Here is an 18386-nt window from a genome sequence, read left to right as displayed (position 1 = left end):
GTATCAGTTCAAAGCTATGGCGATTTGGAATTAAATTTGTTTCCCATGTACCAGAATTAGACAAAAGATTTAAAAACAGTGGCTAAAGGCCAGATGACAAATATATTTTTGAAAATGAGGCCCAAAGTCAAATAGCAAAGCAAACTAGACCGGTTGAACCTTCGTTGTATTTAGGCGATTATCAAGGCGCAAAAAGTGACATAATGTCTATACTTGACTTCCATTTTTATAATAGTTTGCAATGCAAGGAACAAAATTTTGCATTTTTGAAAAATCTACACGTAAAACTCAAAAGGTTTGTGCAAGTAAAAAGTAGGACAAGCGCTAAACAGAGGGCGGGGCTTCCGATTTCTGGGCAAACACAGATAACGAGTAATCTTAAAAACCTTTGGCCAAGTGCTTTATTACGTGCGGCCTATTTGTTCAACCAATATGGGCGCGGTGGACGAAATACCGCGTCAGTCATCAAACATTTTATCCATCCCAGTGCCTATATAAGACGAATCAATCCCGTAGGATCCAAGAGAGAACAAGCGTCAAAAAAATGTTGAAACAAGTTATCGTCATCGTTGCAGCTTTTGCTTTGGTCGCTCAAGCGGTCGAAATTACTGGTAAGTTTATAAACTACTTTTAACACGTAATAATCTTCTTCAATGTTTTATGATGTAGATTTGAATAAGTTGTCTAATTCTCGACGGCAACAAACAAGGAAGTTGGGCTTTTCCATGTTTTTTTGCGAATTTTGAGAATAAAAAAATTATAAAAAAAAACCTTTTGGGGCAATTTTCTCCCTCTTGCAGTATTTATTTGAAACATTGCAATGGTAATAGAATAATATAGCGCAAATCTACATGTGTCAAAAGTATCAACTCTTCTGGCAAATGTATTTTTATTCCGACGTTTCGACGCCCTAATTATACACGATAAACAACGTGCACTGTACTACGCGGATTCAGTGTTATTTATCCTGATAAAGGCAACCTGTATAAGACGTCGAAACGTCGGAACAAAAATATAATTGCCAGAAGAGCTCCATAAACTTGATATTATGCCTGGCAGCAATAGCTTATTTATGTGTCAAATATATATTAAGAAGAAAAAATGCACCACACTTGTTCTAAAATATAGGGTGAAAATACTATACAATGAAAGTTTACTTTTTTAATGATTGCAAACAGAAACATGTACTGGCGATGATGGAGAAATGTTGAGCACAGGACCAATGGCAAACCCTGATGACTGCAGCAAATTTTATCAGGTGAAGTGAATGAGTTTGCAAATACAAGTCATATTTTTGTTTTTCATTTGGCAAGGCAAAAAACCGAAACATAGTTTTACTGCACATTACACATTGTATATTTTTGTATTTTAAATAACCCCTCTGATGTATTTTAAATCAAAAAATTGAGCTAACAACAACAATTCATGTGTTTTAGTGTTCCAATGGATACCAGTATGACATGGATTGTCCAGCCGGCCTTGTTTTTAACCCAGATAACAGTGTTTGTGATTACCTGGACAATGTGCCCTCATGTCAACCCACAGAACCACCACCAGAAGATGGTAAGAGATGAATGAAATGAGAATGTGTAAATATCATTACTTGACAGGGTAAACAGTGTTGGCATTTGCCCATGTCTAATCATGGGTCATCGAAGGACACAAACTTTGAAAATAGTGCCATTTATCAAAACAATGGACCATGTCCAGGCACTGCCTAGCAACAGACACATTACTGCTGCCCAGCAACTGCTACCAACAAGCAACTAATGATAAATTGTGTATTTTTTTTTAGACAGCACAGTCATTTGTGAACATGAAAAAAAGAAGATCTATTGCCCACCATTCCATAAAATGGTCATCACTGATGCATTTTATGGCAGAGATGATGCCACTACGTAAGTTTAAGAAGTCATTTAGGCAATAATAAAAACATTTTTTAATGTGTCATTTTTAAGCGATAATAAAAATATTTTTGATGCGAAGTCAATCTTTTGTAGCAATAAAACATAAGATGTTTATGTGATAGTATAAGCCACATCTTATTATGTACATGAATTTGTTTTTAGATGCGGCGGTCCTGTGAAAACCACTGACTGCAAAGCAGCAATGTCACTCATCAAAATTCGGGACCAGTGCAATTCAGAGAATTTCTGCTTTTTGTATGCGGATAACTCTGAGTTTGGGGACCCATGTGTTGGCACTTTTAAATATATCAGAATGTCATACAAGTGCCGCTTGGGTGGTGATTTGGTGGAATAAATGATGCTTTAATCATCCTTGAACATACTTGTGCATTGTACTATTTTTTGGAACTAATTGTTTGTCGATAATTTTTACTTCTGTGTACAAAATTTAATTTCAGAATGAATTTTTTAACAATAAACATTTGCACCAGTATTGAAGATTACATTTTATAGGTGTGTGACATACAGTTGATGAATTGTGTACTAAATATACTAAACAACACAATTACAGACATGATACATAACACAAAAATTTAGTATTTGACCACTATCTTCATACAACTATTTCAATTACTATTTCAAGCATTTTACCTGGGTTATTTGCTGTTAAAAAAAACATGGTTTTAAGTAGAAATTCGTTTTTCACTCACCTTTAAACATTGGTTATGGTCCTATGTCCTGCGCTACTTTGAGTACTCAGCAAATGCATTTCGTACATAACCGATTTGTCGGGCAGCAGGCTGTTTAAAGTTTTTAAAACTAAAAGGGGTCACAGATGAAGCTGAATTACTGCAAATAAATAAGCAGTTGGGCAGATAAAGAGTTATATTGCCTAACATTTATAGTCAAAAACCATAATGGAACAAAAGCGAAAGACTTGGGGACGACGCTGTTTTTTCCCGCCGAAAACAGCATCATAGAAATTTATGACGATAATTTATAGTCCAACAAAATTCTTTTTAATTTTTTTCCAATTTTAAATCACCTGCTTATATAAGCACAATACAAAATGATCATATCATGCCAAAACAGTGATTTTAGATAAGGTCTTGCCAAAAATATGCCAACGCCAACGAGCGTGTCAACAGCAAAGTACGTGGCGAAGAGATGCATTTTGGGAAACGAGTCGAACTTGTTTCGGGAGTTCCCGGGGGTTCGCAAAAATAACGAGTTGATGTCAGTTAGCAAAAGCTCTGGGGTAAATTTTCGTATAGTACTTGTGTTACAGAGAATTTTTCTTTTTAAAAGTGAATTTCTAGTTGTTTGCTGGGCTCCGAATTGTGTTTTTCAACAAAATGGGTTATGTCCAATACAATAGATGAAAAATTGTAGGGTTGTGATTAGTTGTTGTAAAGCCTCTAAACCAGGGGTGTGCAACTGTTTTCGTCGGTGGGCCGTATAACCAATTCCGAACCTCAAGCGAGGGCCACATAACTTTTTTTCATGTGCACAATAAATTCAAAATTGTTTCAAATGAATCATTAAATTTATTTTCTACAACATACAGAGTTTCAGCGCAACACTGGCTTTCGCACAAAACAATTGTTTACTAGACAAAGGGTATTGTTACGTCACATTCGGTGCAGTAATCTGCTTGCTACTGTATGGTCCACCGGTTGGAAAACGCCAATTTAGCTTATATTTGTTAGTATAGCAACTTGGGAGATTTACCAAAAACTAGTGGAAAATTTTGCTGAATTCTCAGAAGAATTGCATTTTTATCTTAATCAGTGTGTTGGTGGGGGCCACACTAAATAGCTTGGCGGGCCGGACTGTGGCCCGCGGGCCGTATGTTGCACGCCCCTGCTCTAAACCTAAAAGTTTGCAATAGTATACGTTTATACTAATAAATTGAAACAATAACAATTTAAATTTTCATAAATTGAAGTGGTAAGAAAGTTGTAAAATTGTGCAGTAGATTTTGTATTGTATGTGCCAAGCAATTTTGTTTTGTTGTGTGCAGTAATAGGAAATTTTTACATAAGTTTGTGTATTGCATTATTTGTCACCTCTGCAATGTCCTCACAAGCCACACTTTTGAGCAAAGCAGAGGATGCTGCTGACAATGTAAGTTGCTGATGGACTTAATAGCTGAAAATATAAATCATGCACTTTTTGAAAGTGGGATGAACTTGCTTGTTGGTAAAATAAGTATATGGGAAGGGAAAAAGTGACATTCGGTTCAACAAAATAGTGTTAAATTACAACATTTGGTCAATATATAACAACTATTTTTATATGGTTGCTGGTTGGTCACATCTTATCAATGACAATAAATTGAATCAAACACTCCTGTTTATACTTAAATTTATTTGTACCCTTTTCATGATTACAATTTTCTCTTACACTTTTGCTTTTATAGATTTTAAGACACACAAAATATGTTCTTCCACATATTGGTCGCTTTTGTCTTGTTTCCACCTTTATCGAAGACGGAATTCGTATGTGGGTGCAATGGGGCGAACAACGAGACTACATTGCCAGGTAATTCATCAACCAAGCAATTTAAATTAAAGATAGGTTTCGCTGTTGATAGTATTTAAATGAGTGAGGAAATTTAACCACTTCTTAAATTGTTTTAACTGGTACCTGTGGCACTGATGATCAGTATGTTTATGTTTAATTCTGTATGTTTAATAATGTGACTGGGTACAAGAACTTTCTTCAATGAGGCCCACTGTGCACAACATTAGATGTACACACTGCAGCTACACACTGGTTTTGGAACAATATAAATTGTACGAGGCCCTGTGTATACACACAAGCTCCCTGATTGCATTGTGGACCACTGTGCATAACATTAAATGTACATGCTGTGGCCACTCACCGGTTTATGTACAGCATAGATTTTTGTGTGTCTTGATATGTACACAAGCTCCATGAGTACACTAAGGACCACTGTGAGCAACATTAGATGTACATGCTGTGGCCACACACCAGATTATGCTCAGCATATATTTTCATGTGTGTGGACATACACACAAGCTCTCTAAGTACATTAAAGGTCACTGTGAGCAACATTAGATGCACATGCTATGTGCACATACCAGTTTATACACGGCATAGATTTTTATGTGTGTGGACATACACACAAGCTCTCTAAGTACATTAAAGATCACTGTGAGCAACGTTAGGTGTGTGCTATGGTCACACACCAGTTGATGTGTAGGTTAAGTTTTATGTATCTGGGTTTTTGCACAGCATACATTTTCCTGTGTTTGTGCAAGTACACAAGCTTCTTGAGTTAAATCCCGATACAAAAGTGCTAAAAACATAATTGTCGAATTTGTCAGCAAATTCTGGACCTTGCAGTGTTAACTTCTTCTATTTATATTTTTAGTACATGGAGCTGTGGCACTTTCATTGCCTCGTTATTTGTTTTAATTAACATGTTAGGTCAAGTTGGAGCATGCACTGGAGTTCTGCTAAGAAAACAGGTCAGTAAACAAGTAAAAGACTGGTTAGTTTTTGCCATTTGTATCAATTAGATTGCCACTTTAAACTGATGTTAGTACGCCATTGAAGCTTAAACGATACATGAAAATCAATTTCCATTTATTGATTTGTGGTTAGCATTGACTAATTTAAATGCAAATCGTTTGGCAAAATTTTAATACTACATTTTTTTATGTCAAGGTTCCTATTATGTGTGGAGTATTATTTTTCATCATTGGACTTCAAACTATTGCTTATAGCATTCTGTGGGACATCAAATTTTTGGCAAGGTATGCTCTTTTATTATTGTTTGGTTGTGTCTATGCATAAGTTTACTTTTATCATGTAACATGTGTGCTATATGTTGTGTACATTGTTGTTTGTACATAGGATTTATGAGGTACAATTGACAGGTTGTTTCAACATAATGGAGGACATTTACAACCAAATTATTTTACACTCAAATTACAGAAACCTGGCCCTCGTTGGAGCTGTTATGTTATTGCTTGCTGAAAGTAAGTCTGAGGCACGGTCCTTGTTTGCTGGTGTACCCCAGTTGGATCGAAACACACCAAAGTCTTACATGCAACTCAGCGGCCGGGTCTTGCTTGTTTTGATGTTTATGACACTGCTTCACTTCACTGCAAACCCTGTTGACGTAAGTCAAATGTTTACCTGTGTTCCACCTTTTTATCAAATGACATAACATAGTAGCTTAATAGTTTTGCTTTGCCTGGTGGTTTCTAAATTTCATTATCTGTGGCCAAAACCTTTGGTCAAAATTGATTTGTGACTTATTATAAACCTACCAGCTTAAACAATTCTGTGGCCCTCTGAAAGTCTATTCATGGCCCAGATGCTTAGACCATGTTATTTGTAAACATGATTGTAGTTGTTTTTTACTTTTGCGTCCACTGAAATGTTTAAAAATCTTTTTTAGTGGTGGTGTAGGCATAAAAACTTGTAGATTATGTGTTTTAATATAGATCAAGTAGTTTGTACATGTAACAACACTTTTTGGACCTTACTCAGTAACTTTAATTTAAACTGTGATTAAATCTATATTATTGTGTATGTAACACTACTTTTTGCATGAATTTTTCTGTTTTGGTATCTTTAGTGTACTGTAGATTGTGTGCAGTAATAGTAGGCAACTGTAAGTTAGCAACAATAGTAAGACCCCTGCAGGCAACTAGTTTGGGTTAGCGCGGTTTTAGTTGGTTGTGGTGGTGGTAGAGAATAAAGAAACTTGCTTTCACCGTCTGTTAACATTGCTAAAGGTGAGTAAACCTCTCATTAGCGGTGGTTGTAATGTTAATAACCTTGACTGCAGGGGTATTTTTGTTTGGTGTCACTTGGTTAGCTTTTTGTTAAAACCTTGTAGTAAGTGCATGCAAAATTTGTTTTTAAACAATAATGGACCTCTGCAAGTCTAGTATTTTATGGTGGTGTTGTTTTTATTGTAGTTGTTGGTTGGCAAAAGTATAGCTTGTATTTTTCTTGCAGTTAATTCAAAATATTGTTGGATCTGCATTAATGGTTCTGGTCTGTGTTGGCTACAAGACGAAGCTCTCTGCCATGGTGCTTGTTCTCTGGTTGTTCATTATCAACTTCTACCAAAACCAGTTCTGGAATTATGCCACAACTCGAGCAATGCACGATTTTCTGAAATACGACTTCTTCCAAACCTTGTCGGTCATTGGAGGTTTGATGATGGTCGTTTCACTCGGGCCAGGAGGCGTTAGTTTGGATGAGAGAAAGAAGCTGTACTAAGTATTGACAACAAGATCACTATTATTGTAATTGTGCCTATTTGACTTGAACCAAATTTTGAACTGAAATATTGTATTGGTCCACTGTTGTCAACCCTGAATGTGCCATTGAAGCATTTACTTTTTGTTGAAGCCAATGTTTGTGCGCATCAACTTAAATTCTACTTTTAGTATTTTACACCAAAGTTTCAATGTTAGCTGAGTAAAAACTGTATGACATTTTTTCTGCCATTGAATTTGAAAATATTCTGTAGGGGAGCTTAAACCTATTTGTTGCTAAAAAGTAGATTGTTTCCTTCCAAATAAAACGTAAGAAATGTGCAATTGTGTGCAATCTTAGTGTATGTTTGATACATAGATAGTAACAATTGTAGAGTACGGTGTATGTATAGCATGTCGAGTTCTCTCTCTACCAATACAATCATCATTGCTTTTCAAATGTCTCTTAACTGTTTAATTTGGCAAACACGAAGTGGAATTAGACAGTGATAAAATTTATGGCAGCCTTTGATTGAGAGATATTTCAGGTTCTGTGAACACACTCCAGGATAAAGCTGCTGGTCTTTTTTAGGTGACAGCCACCATAATTTGTGTGCATAGAAATATATTTCGCCTAATGGTTTCAATATAAGTCGAACAGTTTATATGCAGTTTGTGTTATGATGCGCTTTCCCAGAACTTTCTAGACAGTTCACTGGTATTAACAATAACTGTCGAAACTTTTCAAAAGCGCAGCTAAATCAATGTAGTTTTGCGTCTTCCTCTCTTAGCGGTTTCATGACATACACCCATATTGTTTTCTGTAGCCAGGAAGTGAATGGATTTCCTCGTTTGATTTACTGACTGACTGTTTTAGGTTGTTATGGACCTCCTGGGCATCGCTTGTATTCTCTGCGTTGCCGTCGGTTTCCATGCAAAAATCTGTGCCACTGTCCTTGTGGTTGGTTTGATGATCTTAAACCTGAGCGTCAACAACTTCTGGTCCTACTCTAACATTATGAATGATTTCCTTAAATATGATTTCTTCCAGGTAAGAACAAATAAATGAAATACTTATGTTGCAACCCCATCATATTTTTGGCCAACAACTCACCTAAGAATCCAACCACTGTTTGTGAAACAACAACCTTTTCGTTAGTTTCATCTGAATAATTTGACTTGTTACTTTGCTATACCTGATACCGTTATCATTTAACACAAAGAAGGTTAATTCATCGTTTGTTTTGAAATACACTGACAGTGAATCAACTTTTTTAAGTTTTTTTTTTGTGAACTTAAATTTGTAAATTGTTTTGCAATCTTGAATGCCACTGGAAAGGTTTTCACCAAATGCATTATTTTTAATGTCATGCAGGTTATGTCTGTGATTGGTGGACTTCTTTTGATGATAGAAAAGGGACCTGGCGATATTAGTTATGACGAATACAAGAAATCAATGTAAACTTCTATTTCCTAAATTACATACCTTTGTTTTTGACATTGTAATGTACACGAGTTTAATGTGATGTTGTAATGCTTTGGTCCAAATTTAACAGTTGGAAGTTGACAAAATCTGGGGTTGTTTCTAAGCTGCTGTTCTGTTTGCGCTTATTTGTATGCTCAGTTTCAAAAATACAATTTTCAGTATTGAAGGATTATTAGTCTCTGCATTTTTGTATGTTGAAACCCTAATACACATGTGTTCAGTCACATAATCGCAACACCAGTCAAAAGTCATACATTGCTGATTGATTTCGAAATTGTTTAGAATTTTAGAGCATTTAAACAAGCTTTTTATGTTGGCGTTTTTAGTGCGAGGTATGGAAAGGTTATAGGTTACATCAGGTCGCCAGGTTTAAAATGTGAGTATTCCTGCATAGGTTTACTTCGGGGCTGTACAATCTGCTGCTGATGATGATTTTTTGTCACAGTCGTGAATTGATTAAAACGGAGCGCGGTATGGGTATATTTTACGCTAAGTAGACATACTTTAAGTTAGAAATTAAATCCTGATTTTTGGGCATCGCAGAAATTTCAACGTGGTAATTTAGTCGCAGCAAGCACATGGCCTTCATTCCATGCCGGCGAATTTAACGTGGTAATTACTTAGCTACCGTATTTACTCGATTGTAAGCCGCGGCTTATATTGGTTTTTAGCTGCCGTTTGTGCGGCTTATAATCGAGGGCGACTTACATTTTAATTTTATGTCAAAATTATTTCTACACTCCAACGTTTTAAATTCTTTGGGGTTCAAAACATGTATTACTATGTATGTACCGATTATACGTCGATATACGTTCTGTTGGGTACAGTTATCAACGTAACTAACAAATATGGGTAAATAGTTGTGCTATGTAACAACAGAAAGAAGTATTAGGAAACAATAGTATCAAAAATTCCAGCGTGCAGCTTACAATCGAGGGCGGCTTACATTATTTTTTTAACACCTCAACATGCGGCTTACAATCGAGCAATCGAGGGCGGCTTATAAACGAGGGCGGCTTACAATCGAGTAAATACGGTACTGTGATTTACAAACATTAACCATGGGCACACTGGCGGCCGTTGGTTAAATAAGAACCGGAGAAGCGGCTGTCAAAAGTGAAAAAGTTGTACACTTCTTGGTCTACGTTGTTAGAATAAGATTAGTTAACAAAAATGTCGTTCAACTGGTGTTAATGTTAAACAAAAATACTAGTTGTTTCTATCCATAACTTGTATTTTCGCTGACGTTTCGTCCACCAGAACGGTAGGACTTCTTCAGAGTAATGAATGACGAATGCAAGCAACAAGCGAAAGGCACAAGAACAGCGTGATACCATGAAAAATAATTATATTATAACAAAGGCCATCCGAAAAGAGTAGCGTCCGTTGCCAGACGATGAAGCGGCACTAATGTCCGAAATTTGATGGATTGGTCGGGCGTCTTGGGTGGATTCCTTTTCAAACCGTTGGTGCATCGAGCTGTCCCCTAGGAGCGATTGAGCCTAAGTGTAGACTCTGAACGGCCGACCTGCAAGGCTGAGCCTCACAAAGGGGTTTGTCACGTTGAAACACGCCCCGCCCTTTCCCACACAATCACACTTCCCGAATCTCGTGTAATAATCCACAGCGACAACAGCGGCAACAACCACAACGTCGTACACAATCAGGAACGGACAGAAACAGGGTTAAGAACGATCGGAGACGGGAACGGTTTTCTAAACAAGAAAACGAAACACATTGACATATGCCAACGCACAAAAAATGCCAATGACTAACTTACCAACTATTTTGCGACACAGGTCAACAGGTACAGTACACGTATCAACAGTTGCAAGACGATGAAACAATCGCTGCAAGCACTATAGGAAAATACAGCATGCCATAAGTCACACATAAAGCCATGAATTAATTTAGGTCACAAATCGAATTAAACACTCACCGACAATCACGGTAAACAGCCTTCACTTGAAGATTAATTAGTCAGTCGTCACAATATTTAATTTAGCCTTATTCGTCTCTAAAAATGCAACACAAACGAATTTACTTAATGCAGTAATAAATCACCTTACTCGACCACGTTGTACAGTAAAATGAACTAATCATTGCAACATACAGACAAAGGCCTTCTAATTTTACTGTTACGCACATGGCGATTGTAACGTCATAGCAGGGGAATAATGAGACAAGTTAATCATGCGTAACTGAACGTGGAGATGTAACATACCCCCACCTAAATGTATGACCCGGGTAAATACATTTCACACACAAACAAACATCGAACGTTCAACGAAATTCAATAAACAAAACAGCACACTAAGCATCACTTTCAGCGGCGACAATCAAGCAAAGTTTTGCAATCGGTCGTTTGACACGATTGTATCGCGTTTGCACAAGCACCGAGCGTACAGTTCCCGTTTTATCGGGAAATGTATCCGCAACGCGACCCATCAACCACTTGGAGCGCGGCTGTGAATCATCCACGACGAGAACCACATCGTTGATCTGGAGATCTCTCCTCTTCTGGAACCACTTCTGCCTGGAAATGATGTTCGGTAGATATTCGCGAACCCAGCGGATCCAAAATTGATTCGCCAAGTACTGCACTTGCGCCCAACGGCGCCGCACGTAACAGTCCTTTTTGTCGAACAAGCCAGGAGGCAAATTCGAGTTGCATCTCATGAGCAGGAGATGATTGGGTGTGATCGGTTCATCATCTCGGGGATCAAAGGTGACAGGAATAAGAGGACGCGAGTTGAGTATTGACTCAACCTCAACAAAAAGCGTTGACAATGTTTCGTCGGAAACAACTTGCTGTGTCATCAGAGACGTCAGAATTCGCCGGATGGAGCGCACCATTCGTTCCCACGCACCTCCCATATGACTGGCTGTCGGGGGATTGAACGACCAACGAATTCCGCTTTGTTTCAGGTACTCCTCAATGTGTACTTGGTTCCAAGACTGCAGTGATTCTCTCAGTATTCGTTCTGCACCGACAAAGTTCGTCCCATTGTCGGAATATATATTTTCAGGATTCCCACGCCGACCAATGAAACGACGAAGCGCGTCGATGAACGAGTCTGTAGATAGGCTGTGGGCAACTTCGATATGGACAGCTCGAATTGATAGGCAGGTAAACACTGCGCCATACCGTTTCACTATGCTCCGTCCCTGCTTAACTGGAAAGGGACCGAAATAATCAACCCCTACGTGTGAAAACGGGGGCTCGTCCGGATGCAATCTTGCTGAAGGAAGGTCTGCCATCCTCTGTACTCCAGCAGAAGCATTTCGTCTTTTGCAGAACAGGCAATTCCCGATCACTCGACGCACGGCTACTCCACCTTTAAGTATCCAAAACCTTTGGCGCAGCGACGACCAAGTGTGGCCCATCCCAGAATGTCCGACAACACGATGATGTCTCTCGATAACCAAGTCAGTAAAATGACACGAATGTGGTAGCAGAATCGGATGTTTGGCATCGTACGGAATGAAAGCCTTTTCTAGTCGACCACCAACTCGAAGCACGGAGTTAACAACCATCGGATTTAGTTTGAACATGTGACGTTTCACAGAGGTCTTGGAAAGAGATCCCTTCTCCAACGCAGCAAGCTCAGGGCTGAAATGCTTTCGCTGCACATATTTAATCAACTCCAGTTCGGCAGCATTTAATTCTTCAACGGACAATGATCCACGATTATCCACCACAGCTTTGTCACGCCGAACACGCGACAGTAAAAAATTCTTATATCGTAACAGCCATGCGATACTCTTTTTCAAACGATGCAACGAAGAGTACCGATGGATGATCCTCTCAACAATGGTCTGCTTCTCTACAACCATATGTATGGAGACTTCCTGCTTTTTTACGGGACTGAACTCAGCAGGTAAATCGGGTAAAACAATCGGACTCACGGGCCAGTGATCCTCAGACTCCAACAAAAACTGTGGACCACGCAACCAGCGGCCAGTCGTCACTAACGCCTCTGACGTCAAACCACGTGACGCCTCGTCCGCCGGATTGAGCTTTGAAGGAACATGTCTCCAGCTTGAAGGATCGCTTTGCCTTTCAATCTTTGCAATTCGATTAGCAACGAACGTAGGGAATCTCTTCTTCGAATTCCTGATGCTCTGTAGGACGGCAGTGGAGTCTGTCCAAAACACAGACCGATGCACTGGCAAGCCAAGCTCTCGTCGCATCATTTCATCTAGCTTCACGGATAGAACTGCCGCTGTCAGTTCCAGTCGAGGAATTGACACTGTTTTCAGCGGCGCTAGTCGACACTTGCCAACAAGAAACACGCAGTAAACACGCGAACCAACGTCGACTATCCTCAGATAACACACAGCTCCGTAGGCCACGGAGGAAGCATCTGCAAAGTGGTGCAACTCCCAACTTTGCACATCGCCGAAATCATCGGGCTTAAAACAACGAGGAAGACACAGGTCATGAAGCTTCGGTAAACGCCCAAGCCATTCTCTCCACTGTGTTGCTTCCGCTTCCAAAATGCAGTCATCCCAGCCAACTCCACGTTTGCACAGACCCTGGAGTAACAATTTGGCTCCAAGCGTGCACGGTGCAACGAATCCAAGAGGGTCGTACAGCGAACTCAATGCAGAAAGTATTCCTCTTCGAGTCTTTGTCGTTTCAGGAAGGTTGACCTTAAATCCAAACGTATCGTCATGCACGTTCCAGTGGACACCAAGCACTCTCTCTGTAACGTCATCACTCAAGCTTTTGTTCCGCACTGCCTTTGACCTCTCTTCTTCAGGAATTTTTGACAGGATCTTCTGGTTATTACTGAGCCATTTTGTCAAGTGGAATCCTCCACGTGACAACAAATCTGAAATCTCTTTGGTCATTTGAATTCCCTCCTCTGTAGATGCAACCGCAGTCAGGCAGTCGTCCACGTAAAAATTTCTTCGGACGACCGAAGACACTTGTCCATTGAAATCTTGACCAAAATCTAAGGCTGTTTGCTTCAAGCAAAAACTCGCGCAACTAGGGGATGAAGTCGCCCCGAACAGGTGCACAGTCATTTGATGCGCTGTTGGTTGATTTGTCAAATCCCCTCCTGGCCACCACAGAAATCGCAAGGCATCCCTGTCCTTAGGGGTAACACGAATCTGGTGGAACATCGATTCTATATCGGCCACCAAAGCGTACCGCTCTTTGCGAAATCGAGTCAAAACACCCACCAAACTGTTTACGAGATCCGGACCCTGCATCAGCACATCATTGAGGGAAACGCCCTTGTGCTTTGCAGCGCAATCAAAAACTACACGAACCTTGTCTGGCTTACGGGGATGAAGTACAGGATGGTGCGGTAAATACCAGCAAACACCATCAACCGATTCGATTTCTTCTCGAGGTATCTCTCTTGCGTACCCTTTCTCGAGGTAGGACTGCATTGTGCTCACGTACTTTCCCTTCAGTGAGTGATCCTTCTCCAGGCGTCGCTTCAAGTACGTCAGCCGTCTTTCGGCCATTGGCTTGTTATCTGGCAAACAAGCTGAGCTTTCTCTCCACGGCAACGGCAGCTCATAGTGACCTTCCACCATTTTCACGTTCTTTTGCATGATACCATACGTCATTCTGTCTTCGCGCGACGTGGGGAAATCTAGAACAGCAGTTTCGTTCCCAAAATCTGTCTCCCACAGACTAGAGATTTGCTTCTGTAAAGAGCTGTCTCTAGACTTCACGAAGTTTACCTGATACCTCGATGATGCACACGGAAGGAGTGAAGGGCCAAATAATGTCCATCCAAAAGGTGTCTTGACAGCAAACGGTTTCCCTTTTGGACCACGACGCATCTCCTCAATGAACAATGCGTCTGGATTATCCAGACCAATCAGCAATGTTACAGTTCCTTTCTCTATTAAGGGAAAATCCAAGTCACGTAAATGTGGGGCACCCCTTAATGCTTCTTTGCTAAGAATCGGATTAGGACGAACGGGGATTTCACCAACGGTTATTACTTTATGGAGAAATATATCATCTCCGCCACCTACTGGAGAAACATAGAAACTCACTGAAACTGCCGTATGCTCTTTGGCTTCATCTGTCAGTGTTTGTAAAACAATCTCCTTAGTCTCACCTTTCATGCCCAGGGCTTCAATCAACCTTTGGTTACAGAAGGTTCCGGTAGAACCGATATCCAAAAATGCGTAAGTTAAAACCTTCCGGCCTTCGTATTTTACCTCAACCGGTACGACACACTGATACACGTCGTCGTAACCGCATTCGCCGGGCGTTGCTACTGAACATGAAGCGACCTTTTGTGGTTCAACCGGTGTCGCTGGTGACTCTGGCTTTGCGGCTGGAGCAGGCCTATGCAGCAATGTGTGGTGATAGTGACTCGAACAGTCGTTTTCTTCGCAGGCAGTTCTCGCTTTACATCGTCTAACACGGTGACCTGGAGTAAGGCATCTGAAGCACAATCTCTTACGACTGACAAATTCCACACGTTCGGAGTACGTTTTACGTTTGAACTCAAAGCACCTGGACAAATCGTGAGCCTTACCACAGAACGGACACGTAGCGGAAGTAGTCGGCCTCTCTGCCGTACGCTGTCGAACTTCTACTGGGTTCACAACGTACGCAGACGCTCTTGGCTTTCTCATCGGTGGACCAGGATCCTTGTCGCGCCTATATCCCATGATCCTACTTCCGTAGAGGGAATTTTCCACCTCAGCACGCTCCGAAACAAACTGAACAAAGTGGCTAAACCCGGCTTCACGATTAGTGCGATGTAGAACTTCGACTGATCGCTCTATCCATTTTTCCTGCAAGCGATAGGGCAACTTGTCAATGAGCTGCAGCATGGTGTCAAGTGAATTAAGACCGGCATATTCATCGATATCCTCCAGTGTAGTGAGACATTTTTCCAGCAGATCTGCAAACTGCATTAGTCGTTCCGGTTGATCTCCTTTCAAGCGAGGACTCTTCTTCAAATGCTGCTCACAGGCATTTGCGATAATGTGCGGCTGTCCGTACTCATGAAATAGCTTTTGACGTGCCTGTCGATAACCCTCGACTGGCCTTTTCGTCAAGTGATCAATTTTAGGTCGCACTTTGTCATCACAATGTTGCAGCAGATAAACCAACCGCAAATCGTCAGAGTGAACTTTAGTGGCAACGTGCGCTTCAAAGTTGCGAATGAACGTCCAGTATTCCATTGGATCGCCGTTAAATGACATTATCTTCGGACGCGGTAGAAAACGCTCATCTGAGCTGTAACGAGGTTCCTGCGCTACTGTGGGATTATTCCTATTTTGACAATCGTATTGCGGAGTAGCGTAGATAGGAGGCTGATGACTTACTTTAGGCAGCTCCTGCCTATCACAGCGCGGTGCGAGTTTTGGACATTCGGTGACCGTTTGCACAAAAGGCCTCTCTACGGTTGACGGATAAACGAATTCCGCTTCGAATTTACCTTCCCATCCGCGAGCTTCGATTTCGGCTAGTTCGGCTTGACGTTGTACCTCGCGAATTTCTGCGTCGGCTGTCAATCGGCGCTCTGACTCACGCAACTTCTGTTCTTCATCACGCAACTTGCGTTCTTCATCACGCAACTTGCGTTCGTCATCAAGCAGCTTCTTTCTTCGTTCGTTCTCCTCATTCTCTTCGTCCTGTCTCTCCTTGGCCTGACGAAGCTTTGTGCGAGCCATCTCAAGCTTAATTCGTGCTTCAGTTCTACGAACACTGGAACTCGTACTTGCAGAAGTAGGGCAACTAGAAGTGCAACTTTTAACCGACTTTTTTGAACCAACTTGTGGCGGTGGGGACGTAGCAGGCTGGGCCTTTTCGATCCATTCAGCAACCCTGCTATCAAACTCCGTCTTCTCCTCAGCGTATCGCTTTAACAAATCCTTGACAAGGTCTTCATTTTCAGGTGAATTTAAAGTAATATGCTCCACAAGAAGTCGGTACCTTTCATGTATAATTCGCACCGATGTATGTACAGAAACTAAGTTATTGGGACTGACCATTAAACGTTCCGTTTGGGTGTAGGATTCTTGCAATAAACGTTGCAATTTGATGAGCTGTTCACCCTTATCTTCTTCAATCGTGTCGGAATTCATTTTTTAACCAAGCAACAGCTTCTTTCCAATAAGGAAGAGTAGAAAGCTTCCCTCAATCAGCGACAGTCGAAACTTCCTTTTCAACGAGCAGTAGTTGAAAACTTCTTTATGTAGACTCTGAACGGCCGACCTGCAAGGCTGAGCCTCACAAAGGGGTTTGTCACGTTGAAACACGCCCCGCCCTTTCCCACACAATCACACTTCCCGAATCTCGTGTAATAATCCACAGCGACAACAGCGGCAACAACCACAACGTCGTACACAATCAGGAACGGACAGAAACAGGGTTAAGAACGATCGGAGACGGGAACGGTTTTCTAAACAAGAAAACGAAACACATTGACATATGCCAACGCACAAAAAATGCCAATGACTAACTTACCAACTATTTTGCGACACAGGTCAACAGGTACAGTACACGTATCAACAGTTGCAAGACGATGAAACAATCGCTGCAAGCACTATAGGAAAATACAGCATGCCATAAGTCACACATAAAGCCATGAATTAATTTAGGTCACAAATCGAATTAAACACTCACCGACAATCACGGTAAACAGCCTTCACTTGAAGATTAATTAGTCAGTCGTCACAATATTTAATTTAGCCTTATTCGTCTCTAAAAATGCAACACAAACGAATTTACTTAATGCAGTAATAAATCACCTTACTCGACCACGTTGTACAGTAAAATGAACTAATCATTGCAACATACAGACAAAGGCCTTCTAATTTTACTGTTACGCACATGGCGATTGTAACGTCATAGCAGGGGAATAATGAGACAAGTTAATCATGCGTAACTGAACGTGGAGATGTAACACTAAGTTCGTAATGTAGTCTATCCAAATCTGATGTGGCCATATTCTTTTTTGATGGTACCGATATCGACTGCCTTGACATACCTTCTGACCGCTGGTAGACTCGCTTCATTATAATCTCTTCTGATAATAGAAAATGCTGTACAGGCGTTTTCGTCCATCAGGTTGCATACTTAACAAAAATGTCGTTCAACTGGTGTTAATGTTAAACAAAAATACTAGTTGTTTCTATCCATAACTTGTATTTTCGCTGACGTTTCGTCCACCAGAACGGTAGGACTTCTTCAGAGCAATGAATGACGAATGCAAGCAACAAGCGAAAGGCGCAAGAACAGCGTGATACCATGAAAAATAATTATATTGTAACAAAGGCCATCCGAAAAGAGTATAAGATTAGTTGTTTGGTGATTTTCTGGATGCAAACTTTCTGACAATGTATGAACTTTAACATTAGAATTCAACATGTATTCGAATCAGTTATATGTATTGATTAACGATAAAACTATGACATGAAAAGTTCTGCATAAAAATATTAAACCACAAACCAATTTCAACGCTTGAGTGGCTATTTTTAGCCCCGTGACGTATTACTGAAAGGCAGCCAAGCGAAACCGGATCAATAAAGTTTTATTCTTATTGACGAAGCTGTCGAGTTTAAAGAAAATTCGCTTTTTGTTCCGTTTCAGAATTCAGATGTTAAGTGGATTCTTGTAAAAGGTTTAAGCTGCAACGTTTGAAATATTGTATAAAGTAGCATGGGTACAATACGCGTTACTCGATAATTAAGTTACTATACGTGGCTGCGTTTGTTTTATTCTTTCGTGCTATACTTTTATGTCAGTCATTT

At 40.4% G+C, this 18386-nt stretch overlaps 3 protein-coding genes across 5 annotated transcripts; 2 read left to right on the top strand and 1 right to left on the bottom strand.

The window, feature by feature from the left end:
• Positions 1-437: 437 nt before the first annotated feature.
• Positions 438-2400, top strand: LOC145205153 (L-rhamnose-binding lectin SML-like). Its single transcript, XM_080077806.1, has 5 exons — positions 438-611; positions 1179-1258; positions 1437-1563; positions 1796-1898; positions 2070-2400. Exons 1-5 carry the CDS (start codon positions 545-547, stop codon positions 2260-2262), a joined length of 570 nt encoding a protein of 189 aa, XP_079933932.1. The 5' UTR covers positions 438-544; the 3' UTR covers positions 2263-2400.
• A 1460-nt stretch (positions 2401-3860) lies between these two features.
• LOC145205247 (surfeit locus protein 4-like) lies at positions 3861-8805 on the top strand. Of its 2 annotated transcripts, XM_080077921.1 has the most exons (7): positions 3909-4034; positions 4330-4451; positions 5308-5404; positions 5604-5692; positions 5874-6060; positions 8031-8204; positions 8529-8805. In XM_080077921.1, exons 1-7 carry the CDS (start codon positions 3984-3986, stop codon positions 8613-8615), a joined length of 807 nt encoding a protein of 268 aa, XP_079934047.1. In that variant the 5' UTR covers positions 3909-3983; the 3' UTR covers positions 8616-8805. The 2 variants fall into 2 exon arrangements, with proteins under 2 accessions (XP_079934045.1, XP_079934047.1); XM_080077919.1 differs by lacking the exons at positions 8031-8204; positions 8529-8805 and adding an exon at positions 6909-7613 and having other exon boundaries at positions 3861-4034.
• A 1047-nt stretch (positions 8806-9852) lies between these two features.
• On the bottom strand, positions 9853-17936 carry LOC145203689 (uncharacterized). Of its 2 annotated transcripts, none has more exons than XM_080075957.1 (4): positions 17101-17936; positions 10579-17035; positions 10420-10498; positions 9853-10354 (listed from the first exon to the last, which is right to left on the bottom strand). In XM_080075957.1, exon 2 carries the CDS (start codon positions 16716-16718, stop codon positions 10953-10955), a length of 5766 nt encoding a protein of 1921 aa, XP_079932083.1. In that variant the 5' UTR covers positions 16719-17035; positions 17101-17936; the 3' UTR covers positions 9853-10354; positions 10420-10498; positions 10579-10952. The 2 variants fall into 2 exon arrangements, with proteins under 2 accessions (XP_079932083.1, XP_079932082.1); XM_080075956.1 differs by having other exon boundaries at positions 10420-17035; positions 17101-17179; positions 17260-17936.
• Positions 17937-18386: the final 450 nt, after the last annotated feature.

Source organism: Phallusia mammillata, chromosome 8 (assembly GCF_965637545.1).
Source record: "Phallusia mammillata chromosome 8, kaPhaMamm4.hap1.1, whole genome shotgun sequence".
In the NCBI taxonomy this organism is placed as follows: Eukaryota; Metazoa; Chordata; class Ascidiacea; order Phlebobranchia; family Ascidiidae; genus Phallusia; species Phallusia mammillata.
This window is presented reverse-complemented; position numbering and strand designations above follow the sequence as displayed.